Source organism: Monocercomonoides exilis (assembly GCF_001643675.1).
Source record: "Monocercomonoides exilis strain PA203 chromosome Unknown scaffold14-1859848, whole genome shotgun sequence".
NCBI classification, from domain to species: domain Eukaryota; phylum Preaxostyla; order Oxymonadida; family Polymastigidae; genus Monocercomonoides; species Monocercomonoides exilis.
Window position 1 is genome coordinate 764100 of NW_027150559.1, and position 12385 is coordinate 776484.

Sequence of the window (12385 nt, forward strand, 5' to 3'; positions counted from 1 at the left end):
AAGTGAATTTCAACTTTTTTATTCAAGCACTCCAATCTTCCTTTGCTATCATTTCGATCTGTCTCCTGTCATAAAAGTTATATACGGGAATTTTCCGCATTTGGTTAACTGGGAAAAGGAGAAACATGTTGTATGAGTGATTTTTTTAAAAGGAAAATTATGATTAAAAATCATCATCATTATCTTTTTTTAGCCAACGCTTTATGCTGTTCTTAGAAACGGAACAATAGTACCATTTATATATGAAAGAATAAACCAGAACATAACCAATGTTTTTCAATGGAGATGCTATGAGCAGCATGCTTTCTCTCTTCCACCTCTTCCAGAACAGTATTTACCATCTACATCTCTCAGTCGCAGCGTAAAATATCGCAAGACGAACTATCTGCAAAAGCATAGATGCGTGCTTGATATTACAATGTCAAATAAAACATTTTTCTGGGCTGAATGGACGCCTTCTGAAAGTGAAATTTCTTCCAGCATTTTACGAAAGCATCAAGCCGCTTCATCTGGCTTGCATTCAGCACCAACAGAACCATTGACCGTTGAACCAAAGCATGGAGAACGCTATGTTACTGTGGCGTTATGCTGTGCATCAATGAACATAACTTCTTTATCATCTGTGGAACAAAGTGCAATTCCTCAATCTTCTTTCTCCACTCAGAATTTCAGCAATTTCCGAGTGCTTTCATATGGACTCCAGGCTCTTTTAACACCCTTGAGGAAATCTGTTTCAGCTCCACCACTTCCAGACTTCGAGACATTTTACGACGAAAATGAAGAAGACGATGAATTAACCCTTAGAAATGGCGAATCATCCAAATTGTCTGGGAGTAGCGGGCAGTCTTCGCTTTCCACCGGAATCTACTCAATGCGATTCCAGCAGATTGTGCACAGGTCGCAGATCGACGGGATGCTGAGCCAGGCGCGCCAGCTGGAGGACATGGAGAGGAAAGCCAGACAGCACTCACTTGTCTTGCTTCTCGACCTGCCTTCGTATTTGCCTGCTGAACAGCAAACAGTCTGCTACGCTGTCATCCGCCCGTATGTGTATGTTTTCCTACCTCCTCCTCCTCCTCTTCAATCTTCAACAGCGCCTTCTTTGTCCAAACACAACAACATATCACCAGAAAGAATGCCTTTCAATGCAGCTGCTGATGCCCCAGTGTTTTGCTGTGCGGAAATGAAAGGGCGGTTGGGAGACCCATATTTTGTGCACCCGATTTATCGAAGTCTTGTTGCCTTTGCATCTGAAGGAGGAGGATTTTACCATCCTTTTCATTTACTCCGCGGCGTCAGCTCAATCGGAGACGGATCTTCACTTACATCATCTGCAACTTCAAATGCACTTCAACACATTTCTTCCTCATCGTTGTTGCCTTCTTCTTCTTCTTCTTCTTCTTCTTCTTCTTCTGCTTCCTCATCCTCCTCTTCTTCTTTGATTCCTTCTCTCCGAAGCAACAGCATCCCATCTATTAGCCCCCATGTTCCGTCTCTTTTTGTCTTAGACATTTGCCTTTGCCCTTCCACTCCAAACATTTCTCTTCGAAACCATCTCATTTCATCTTTTGTTCCGAAGCTTGTTTGCCACTGCAGCTGGATCGAAGCTGCTTCTCTTCCTTTCCTTTCACACCAATCGCCTTCACAAGTCACACAAACACACAATGACTTTTCTTTATCTCATTCTTCATCTTCTTCTCTTCATTCGTCCCGCCCTTCTGCCTCTTCCTCCAAAATACTCCAACTTCCTCTTTCTCTCCAGCCACACGCCCTCAAATCCCCTCACAGAATCAGACTGCCCCAGATCCCTTCGTATTCGTCTAAGCCCTCTCTCTCATTGTATCCTGAGCATCAGGAGCCTTCCTCCTCCTCTGACGAAGCAGCAGGGGAGTCTTTGAACAGCAGAAGTCGATTGAAACCTCCACCGCCTCGGACAAACAGCACTTTGAGGACTTTCAACACACCTTTCTCTGCTTCTTCCTTCACTTCCTCTGCCTCTTCCCCTTCTTCTTCCTTTTCTTCTTCTTCTTCCCAATCATCTGTGCGTACATCCCCCTTCAAACTGAAACCATCTCGCTATCCTTTCCCTCTTCCCTCGCTGGCTGGTCTGTCTGCAGACGAGTGGGTGCAACATATTGGCCCAATGGGCAAGTTTTTTGTGGCCCTCACATCGAACGGGCGATGCTTTGTGTTCGACGCCTTTGACCCTTCCATCCTTCCTCAGAACTCATTTTTGCACATTCGGTCAACTTCTTCTAATTCTTCTTCTTCTTCTAATTCTTCTCTATTTGGGGGAGAAAGCAAACACACAGGAAAACCAAAAACACCACAACAACGCATTGACGAGTATTTATATGGCTCCTCCTCCCTCTCCCCCGCTCATCCCACACGTCCTGGCCATTCTCTCTTCCAAAACATCGACCCGTCCCTTCGAGGCGCCTCGATGTCAACCGCACTCAGCATGGCAGTGACGCTCTTTGATGTGTCCAGGGCGCTGGAGAGTGCGACGCCGATTGGCGAGGAAATGAAGCTGTTTGACCTGAAGCAGAGCAAAGCAAACACAATGGACGCCCTCCGGATGCAGCTGGAGGCAGAACTGAGGGTGCTGATGGAGTATGAGGAGAGAGAGAGAGAGAGAGAGAGGAAGGAGAAGGAGAAAGGAAGAGAAGGGAAGAGAGAAGGAAACAGAGAACAAGGAGAAGAAGATGACCAGGCAACATTATTTGACAAAGTGGAGGGAGATGAATCAAAGGACGAGCGCATCACTCGAACAGACAAGACATCACAAGGAATTTCATCTCAATCACAACAACAACAACAGCAACAGTCACAGCCTCAACTGCCAGCCACACTGGCACACCCGTCTCAAGTGCACTCCCAGCGGCACAAGCTGTGCAAGGCGTTCTTTCCAAATTCTCTCTTCCGCCTACTGTTTGACGGCGTGTGCTCGACGCTCCCTTCTTCTTCTGTGCCTTCTTCTTTCCTCGACGACGACCTCTTTCAGCCAGCCACGCCTGTTCCTCCGCCGCCTGCTCTGTTTCTGGGCGGCTTTTCGCTTCCAGTCGATGTCAGCCATCATTCTTCACTGGAATGCTTAGAGAGCCCCTCCCGCTATGCCATGTGGATCACAGCTGCTGCTTCTCCTGCAAGCTTTGCATCGGCACAGGATTCAATGGCTCCTGTTTCTTCTTCTGCTTCTTCTGCTTCCTCTTCTGCTTCATCTTCAACCTCAACCTCCCCTTCTTCTTCTTTTGCTTCTTCACAAAATCCTCTTTCTCTCCTGTCCAGTGCATCGTCTTCATTCGGACCAGAATGTGGTGTGTTTCTGTCTCCGTCTTTGGGCCCTGACGACACATCACCAGAGCAAGCATTGAATTATCTGATGAAACAGCCTCTTCCTCCTCTTCCTTCTCTTTCCTCCTCCTCCTCTTCCTCCTCTTCATCATCATCCTCTTCCTCTTCTTCCTCTTATTCCTCCTCCTCTTCTTCCTCTTTTGAGCCATATCGTCATCAATCAGTCCAGCAGCGTCTCCACCAGCCCACATTCTCCACACCCCCACAGTTATTCTCCTTCTCCTGCTCAGATTCTGTCGGCATTGCTCTTCTTCTCGCAAAGTCAGCCATCGACCCCCTCGCCAGCCTTGTTGAAGCAGCCGTCGTGCAGCGCCAAGCAGAGAAAGAGCGGGAGGCAGAGAGAGAAAAGATCAGAGCGAAGATCTCAAAGGCCAAGCAATACACAGACACTACCACATCCACCACAGCCACCACAGGCGGAGGAGAAGGGCTGAAGACAAACGAGCAGGTTGATTTGGCTGGGGGAAATGGAATGAGCAATCCAAACTGTTGTTTGTTGGCTTCACACCCGTTCCACGTTCACAGCATGAGACAAACAATACCTGTTGCACACTCATCCTCCGCACACATCACTCCAATGCAGGCAGTCACATCATCTTCCTTCCATCTCTCCTTGCCTTCTTCACTTTACTCGTTCGACCACCGAAGCTTTCTGTACCCTCCTCTTTCTGACTCACATGCGTCATCCTCTTGGTCTTCCTCGCGCCTCAACCCTTTCATCTTCCCTCATCACTCATCAGCAGCACTGCCGTCTTCCCTCCGGTCGCTTTCTGAAGAGCTCGCAAAGACTGCCAGAGGCCTGCTCACATTCAAAGCAGCCGAGCACACTGCGCAGTGTGAACAGAAAACGACTTCACAGACAACATTCTCCTTGTTCACGTCAGTCTCTTCTCTTTCGCAGCTTCCTCTTCTCCTGCCAGACGCCCCGCTCCTCTCGTCCTGGATGAGCATGCTGAGGCAGACGCAGAAGTGGCATCGAAACACACACTCCAAAGGGCAGCCTCCAATCAACATTCAGCGGATGCTTGCATTGGGACTGACACGGATGGGATCTTTGGCACCAGAGCTGCTGCGGAGTGGAGGGAACATGGCGTTTGACTCGTCAGCTGCGGCGGAGCTGTTGGATAGCGGCTCTTCTTCTTCTTGTTCTGTTAGCGATGCGGCGTTTGTGGCGAGTGTAATGGGCACTCCTCAGCTGTTCTGGATGCTGAATACTCCTGTTCACCCATCGTGGATTATGCTCTTCCGCACGTTTGCATCGATGCTCGTGTTCTCCATCGAGAAGGCGAAAGAGCGCGAGGCCGAAGAAGAGTTCATCCAGAAGAAGATCGACGAGGAGGCCAGCAAAGAAAAAGAGCGCAAAGAGAAAGGAGGGACAGTTGTTGTCTTCGGCTGGCACAACGCAAAGAGCCTGCTTCAGAGTCAATCAAACACAAACTCTGCAGATTCACAGGGAGCAGCAGGAGAAAGACAGCAGCAATTGACATCATCATCATCTTCTTCTTCTTCCTCTTCGACTTCACAGGATCAGCGGCAGTCCACTTTCTATCGCTCACAAGAGCTTCTCCGTCATGTTCTGATCAACGTCTCGTCCATCTCCTCTTTTCTGTATGTTGCCATCCGCTCGCTCTTTCGAGCTATTTCGCTTCTCTCACTGACAGATGCCTCGCCAAACGACTCATCTCCCACGCCTCGCCTTGTTGTGGCACTGGCACTGAATCTGATGAGGATTCTTTACACGCTGAGGACACTGGCGGGTGTGGAGTGCAGTGCAACAAACGGAGAAATACAGAGGATGATGCAGGACATCGACGAAGACACAGACACAGCCACAGCCACAGAACAGATGCCAATGGGAAGTGGGTTGAGACAGAATGAAGGAGCATCTGAAGATTCAAGCTTCATTTCTTCTTCTTATTCTTCAACTGGAATGTATTTAGATGGAAACAAAATTCGTCGAAGTCCAATGAATGGTCTTTGGAATCAGCCATATTTGCAATCTGATTATTATCCTTCCTCTCCCTCCTCTTCCCCCTCCTCCTCATCATCAGAGAGAGACCTTCATTCCACTGACTGTCCAGAGTGGATTATGCACCGGATGTCTTTTCTCCCTGCCATCAGCCCGTCCTCTCCAGCACCCCCCGCCGACCCCTTTACCGTCCTCCTCCGCTCGCTCGGCCTGTTCATCTTGGCCAATTCGCGCACACCTGCCTTGTTTGCGACACTTCTGAGTGATCCTTCCTTCACTCCGCTGGCTGCAGGTGCAATGATCCACCACATCTCCACATATTACGCACTCCCTGCCACATTCAGCTCTCCTCTGCCTTCCACAGAAATCATCAAAAAAGAAGGAAATTTGGCTGCCTCGACACTTTCGGTGCAGTTTTCACACGAGGCAAAAGGCAGACACTTGCTATCAAGAACAGTCATGTTTGAGCAGCTTCCCCATAACACTCGACAAAATATACTAAAAACGCTGTTTTCGAGAACATCATTTGCACAAAAGACGATCGACAGCTTCAATGAATACATTGCAAATTACATACAAGCTGCGAAGAAAGGAGCATTTCTGGAAAAACGAGAGAGAGAGCTTGTGAATGTGATGAAGAAACAAGAAAATGAAGACAGTTCCACTGTGAAGTCATCAACATCTTCCTGTTCCTCTTCTTCTTCCAATTCAATCACTACCCTTTCTAACAAACCTTCTTTCCCATCGACTGATCGTTTTTCCTCTCTTCTCTGCATTAACAATCTCAAATCATCCACCCAAGATACCTTCATCCACCATCCCTCTCCTCTCTTTTCGATTGTCCCATCGCCAACTTCCACTCTCTCAAAAGTGATTGTCGCAAACAGAACAGACGCTTCCCCTGCTCTCCCGCCTTCCAACGCATTTCGATCAAATGCTCTCTCATTTAGTGAATTAAAAGCACATTTTGACAAAAAAGAAAAAGAAACACTTCGCTCGCTTCGTTTGGCGCGCGAAAAGAATGCAAAACAGCCTCAGAATAAACAAGACTTGCCACAGAAAGTGAATGAGAATGCGTCTATTCAGCTTCTTTCTCCTTATGCGTCTCTTCCACCTCTCCGCACACTCTACAGCATCATCCCACACCGCGCAGCTCTTCCGATGTCGCCCCAAGCACAGCGTCTACTGCAACAACAGCTGCAACACAGAAATTCCACCTCTTTTTCATCTGGAAATGTTCTTTCTATGTCTCCTCTGCTCTCACTCCGTTTTTATTCCTCTGTCTGCCCATCGTCTGCTGCCCAGCTGCGTGCCATGAGTCCCACTCAGATAACAGTTGCTGCCATGCGCCATCCATCTGAAATGCTTTCGTCTCTGGAAAGAATCACTCACTTGGATGTGCTGCGCTTTCTATTTGAGAAGCATCTTTCTTCTTCTTCTTCTTCTTCTACAACTTCTTCTGGCTTGCCTTCGGGGCTTCCTCCTTTTCATGCGTCAATATTCCATCAAGACGCACTCATCAGACTTTGCAATGACATTTACGAAGAGAAAATAGCAATGCAACAAAAAACCAATTCGGAACAGATCATTTCCAGTTCATCGAGCTCAAACATAACAGGATCTTCAACGAATTTCTCAACACGCCGTAATAAAGCTTCATCACTTGAGCACATCTTGTTTGAGATGCTGTGGATGAAGACTGAAAGCAGACAGCGTGTGCTGAACTCGTTTGTTGAAGAGCTGTTTGAGGATGTTTCGTTGGACGAGTCAGAATCTTCTTTGGATTCTGAATGGGATCAACAGCAAAGGAAGAAGAACAGTCAGCAACCTTTGCCACTGGACAATTACAACGATGAAATTAAGAATGGAAGGGAAAGAGGAGCAACCGGAGATATACATCATAATGATGGCAGACAAGGTAATGATGCTGAAGATGATCAAGAGTTCTTGCAATATTCTCAAAAGCTTCACCAGTTAATTCCACTTATTGAACGATACACATCTGAATGCGGGCCTTTTCATTCCGTGGGCAAAAGCAAGTTCCCTCGGTTACATCCGCTTTTGCTACCAATCTGGAAACATTCATCTTCCTCCTCCTCTTCTTCTTCTTCATTTTCTTTGTTCAATCCACAGAAAGGCCAGTCTGCAGATGGAAAGACTCCGCACATTACTTCTCTTCGATCACTCATACATTCTGCCCATCTGATTAGACAGGCACAAACACAGACATTTCAGCCAGAAGACAAAAGCTGCTCACATCTTGTTGCCACACTCGAGGCTAATTCATCACCCAATGATTCAAACAGCTATTCTTCATCACAATCATCATCCTCCTCCTCCTCATTATCTTCTTCTTCCACCTCTGTTTTTGACTCTCTCAACAGTAATGCATCAACTCAGCCGTTCCATCTTTTCCTTTCCTCTCTTCTGTGCCGCCTGTATTATCAACTTCGCCCTTCTTTCCTGCCCCATTTTGCACTTCTTTGTGGGTTGAATGTTCTGATTGAAGAAATTGCCCTGAACAAAGGTAACGAGTTCCTAACATTAAGGCATCAACTCGCTCCGTTGAGAAAGCATGTTATGCAGATGAAGCGGAAGATCATCAGCAGCAGAGGATACCAAAATGTAGGTGGATGGAGTCAAATAGAGAGGATGGGCGCATTTTCAAACGATTCCCTCGGCATTTTTGGTGGCGAAAGCGGAGGAAAGCAAAACGATGCAGCAGGTGGAGAAACAGATGTGTCTATTTTCATCCCATCGACCGTGGCTGATCTGAAAGCAAAACTTCTGAACAGAAGAGCAAACGAGCGGTCTTATTTGAGAGAGACGAGAAAGAGTACCAGAAAACGCAGCAAACATCGCCGCCATCATCACTTAAAACACAGACACAATGTATCTGGTATGCATAATACACCAAATTATATGCACGATGGAAATGGTAGGTCATCCACAAGAGTCTCTGCTGATTCGCAGGGATGGCTGTGGACTCCTGGCGACGAGAACGTGCAGACCGCATCACTCACACACAGCACATTCACAGCAATTCCGAAGACAATTGAAGAGGCCTGTGCGTATTACAGGCAGCACAGCGGGTTGGAAGATCCTGTTTTTGAGAGCCAGAGAGAAAACAAGAGAAAAGCCAGACTGCTTCGAGTACTGAATGAAAGATTTGAATCAACACGGGAAGAAGGATTCAATCAGCAAGAACGCAATCCACCTGTGTGCATTCCATACATCAAGAGAGAAGAGCCATCAGAAGACGATGACTTGAAGAGAATAAATGAAGGCATGCTCAAACTGAAAGAACTCACAAAGAAACAGATTGAGGCAGTCTTTGGGCGTTTCTTGACAAAGGAGGAATGCTACAAAATATGCATGAATGAAAATATGAGCAATGAAACAGAGCAACAGTTAGCAAATTCATTTGAATCTGAGCAATTGCAATCTGATCAAAGTTCATGTTCACAGAATATTTCATCAAAGCACAAATTCTGCTCCTGTTCGTGCCATCTTTCTCGATCACCATCATATTCACAAGGTTCAATACAAACAACTTCTGAATCTGATACAACCAAAAATTGCAATAGAAAGTGCATTTGCTGCGAAACAAACACCCCTCTTTGTTTTGCTTCTCGAAATTGGGTGGAGAAAGAGCTCAGATGCTGGCTGCGCTATGTGCTGATGCTTCTCCCTCCTATCATCGTTGTTCCTCCCTCGAACAATCCAAACAGCTTTGAACAGCAACCTTATTTGCAACAGAAACAGCAGCAAGAGCTTGTCAGCATAACCAGCCATCCATTTCTGACTGCGCAGGTTGTGTGCCAGATTCAGCTCATGCTGAATTCAGGAATGGTTATTGAGGCGCTCAATTACGTTCTCTACTTCTGCTCCTCGCTCGAAGGCTCCTCTTTTAGTGCTTCTTCAAGCACTCTGCATAATGTTCCTTTGTATTCCCCAAAAGCACTGACACTCTCTTCTATGAGCGCCCAGCTGTCGCTTCGCCCGCGCTGCCGGAAGGCTTCGCTTCAGGATCAGATCTTCTTTATGAGCTTGGCGGTTTCTTTGACTGTTGAATGCAGCGGCGGACATCAACTGAGCGAGGAATATTTGCACAGAACGGCTGAGGAAAGAGCGTCGCTGCTTCTGTACGGAACAAAGCAAACACTTCACAAGCAGCCCTCCAACAGCCAGTCGGATGTGCATTATTCAGAATATGAACATCAACCATCTTCTGTAGATCAAACAGCACATTCCTTTGCTGAATCAGACTACTCGCTTCCTGGTTGGCTTCACGAAGACACAGGAAGACAGTGCTGGATGATCATCTTTGATTATCTCCGCACCTGGAAACAGACCATTTGCACTTCACAAAGTTCTCCTGTCGACTCATTCTTTGTCTGCCCTTCACCTCCTCCTTCAGCTTCTCCTTCTTTTTCGTCTGCAATTCCTGGTCCAATATCTTCTTCTTCAACATACACACATTCATCCAATTCACAAACATCTTCTTCTTCTTCTTCTTCTTCTTCTATCATTCCTTCTCCATCACAATCATCTCGACCTTCTGAATCATTGATCAGCACATCATCATCATCTTCTTCTTCTTTGAGAGACAATCAAAATCTGACCAAAGAAATCATCTTTTTCAATGAAGTGCGATCTGTTTTGCTGTCGTTCGTTCCTTTCTTCAAAGACTGCATTTCTTTTGTGGAATTTCTCAGCAATCAGAAAGATCTAATTTTCGATGGTGAAATTCCGCTTCCACAAAATGCTTCAATTTCAACAGCATCTACGTCTTCTTCGTTTGCCGAATCAAATTCAAACGAAGGAACTTCAAAGCCAGAAAGGCAGATTCAGCTCTCATACAGCTTTGGATGGGATGAGATAAACAGAGAAAGCTTATCTCAACCTTCTCAAACACTCACTCACAGTCCTTCCCTTACAAAGTCTTTAATCGTGCAGCCTTGCCTGGAACTCAATAAGTTGCCCAAGGCATCTGGTAAGCAAATAAGTGTGCAAGATTTTCTTTTCTTTTTTTATTTATTCCCTATTTATTCCGAATGTTTTTTAATTCATCTTGTTTATTTTTTGTGATTCAATAACCAAACAGGCAAAGATATCACAAGCATTCTGCAGCACTCTCTTCTTGAACGGCAGTTGTCCATTCACGATCTTCTTCTTTCATAGACATCTCTTGTTTATACTAATTCTGAATTACGCATTTGTTGCATTCTTTTTTTAGTGAAAATTTTTAGCAAACAAAAATAAATGAAACTTATCTAATCAAAAAAGAAAGCATCAGCATATTTTTTAGAGTCATCTTTTTTTTGTTTTTATATCTTTTTGTAATGCAATTTGTCCATTTCATTTCTTCAAGCGCTAATTCTTTTCTTATTTTAAATTTGTGAGAGTGAAGATGAGAATAAGCGCTCAAATCGAAAAAAACCCGAATAATTGCATTAGTGACAGTTATTCTGCCAAAAAAGTGTTGTGTAAAATTGAATTGTGAATTGAATCAACCCAAAATCATTGAGACACACTCCTTAACATACCATACATAATGAAGTATCTCCACCATATTTCTGTTCAATAGCTACCTCGCTTCATCTATTCCCTTTCATTGTGAAAAATGAATTAATCTAGTTTTCCTCCTGTTTTAATTCGCATAGAAATTACAAAACATATTAAAATATACATATAAATCTCTTTAATATATCAAAGTCTATTTGAATACCTCATCTTTAGAGCCATGTGGAGGCAAATCCTTTGGTTTTGCTCCTCCAAATGGATCTTCCTTTGGCTTCTTTGGTGTAATGTTTAATGTGTACGATTGCTTTGCTCCAGGTTCCTTTGGTGCCTCTGGCTCATCGCGATCTCTTCTATCATCATATCCATCATATCCACGAGAATATCCTCCATCGCGTGAATATCCTCCTTCACGATCATATCCTCTTCCTCCGTATCCGCCTCTTCTTCCATATCCCCCTCCTCCTCTTCTTCGCTCATATCCATCATCATCCCGATCCCTATCCCTATCACGATCACCATAGCCGTATCCGCCTCTTCTACCGTATCCACCACCTCCTCCTCTTCTGTCATAAAATCCTCCACGTCTATCACCATATCCTCCTCTTCGATCGTCGTAGCCACGAGAGTGATCTCCATATCTATCGTGCCTATATCCTCCTCCTCTTCGTTCATCATCATCATGATACGGAGCTGGAGCAGGTCGTTTCGGTGGCTCTTTTCTTTTCGAATCAGATTCAATAATAATTGAATATCCCTTATACGTAACTCTACTTAGCTCCAGTGCAGTTTTCATTGATTCAGCATTTTCAAATTCTACAATGATTATTTCTGGTTTTTCAGGATCTGGATTAACGTCTTTAATCTAATTGAAAACAATTAACTTTTTAAAATATTCCAACAATAAATCATACTTCGCATCCTTTTTCCTCAAGAAAAACTCCAACTTCAATATCATCAGTTTTGGGGGGTAAGTTCGATACTGCAACGACGAAAGGTCCATCTTCAGGTATCTCATTGTCATCTTTCCTGTCGAATTTGAGTGTCGGGTCAAATCTTTGCTCTCCTCTATCATGACGACGAAATCCTCCGTATCCTCTATCTCCACTGCTAAATCGAGGTCCTTCTTCTCCTTCTTGCTCGTGTAACATACGATCACGTTCGCGAAAAGATCTTTCTCCTCCTCCTCTTCCACGATAACCTCCTCTCCTTTCATAAGGTGCATCTCTTCGTTCGTATGGTGAATCTCTTCTCTGAAAAGGTGATGGTCTAGAATCGCGATACGATTCCATTGGAGCCTGCTCTTCGGGTTCTGGTGGAGCTTCAACTATATATTGAAAAGTGCAGATTAAAAAAAACAAGATGAAATAATTGACGAATAAAATAGATCAATGTGATAAACTTTCTCCAAAATTACCCATTTGTTGACGGGTTGTAAATAGGGTTTCTTTCTGTTCGCGGCGCTTTGCCATCTTGCAATATAACACTATCTAAAAAACGAAGCGCTCGTTTCTTATTAATGGGTTCATTAATTATCAA

General features: G+C 44.9%; 2 protein-coding genes across 2 annotated transcripts; one reads left to right on the forward strand and one right to left on the reverse strand.

The window, feature by feature from the left end:
• Positions 1-418: 418 nt before the first annotated feature.
• Positions 419-10765, forward strand: MONOS_2179 (uncharacterized protein; the record flags this gene model as incomplete). The annotated part of the gene is made up of 2 exons (XM_067872083.1): positions 419-10331; positions 10431-10765. 2 exons carry the CDS (start codon positions 419-421, stop codon positions 10505-10507), a joined length of 9990 nt encoding a protein of 3329 aa, XP_067730339.1. The 3' UTR covers positions 10508-10765.
• Positions 10636-12364, reverse strand: MONOS_2180 (uncharacterized protein). The gene is made up of 4 exons (XM_067872085.1): positions 12249-12364; positions 11761-12173; positions 11055-11711; positions 10636-10971 (listed from the first exon to the last, which is right to left on the reverse strand). The coding sequence occupies exons 1-4, from the start codon at positions 12316-12318 to the stop codon at positions 10960-10962; spliced, it is 1152 nt and encodes a 383-aa protein (XP_067730340.1). The 5' UTR covers positions 12319-12364; the 3' UTR covers positions 10636-10959.
• Positions 12365-12385: the final 21 nt, after the last annotated feature.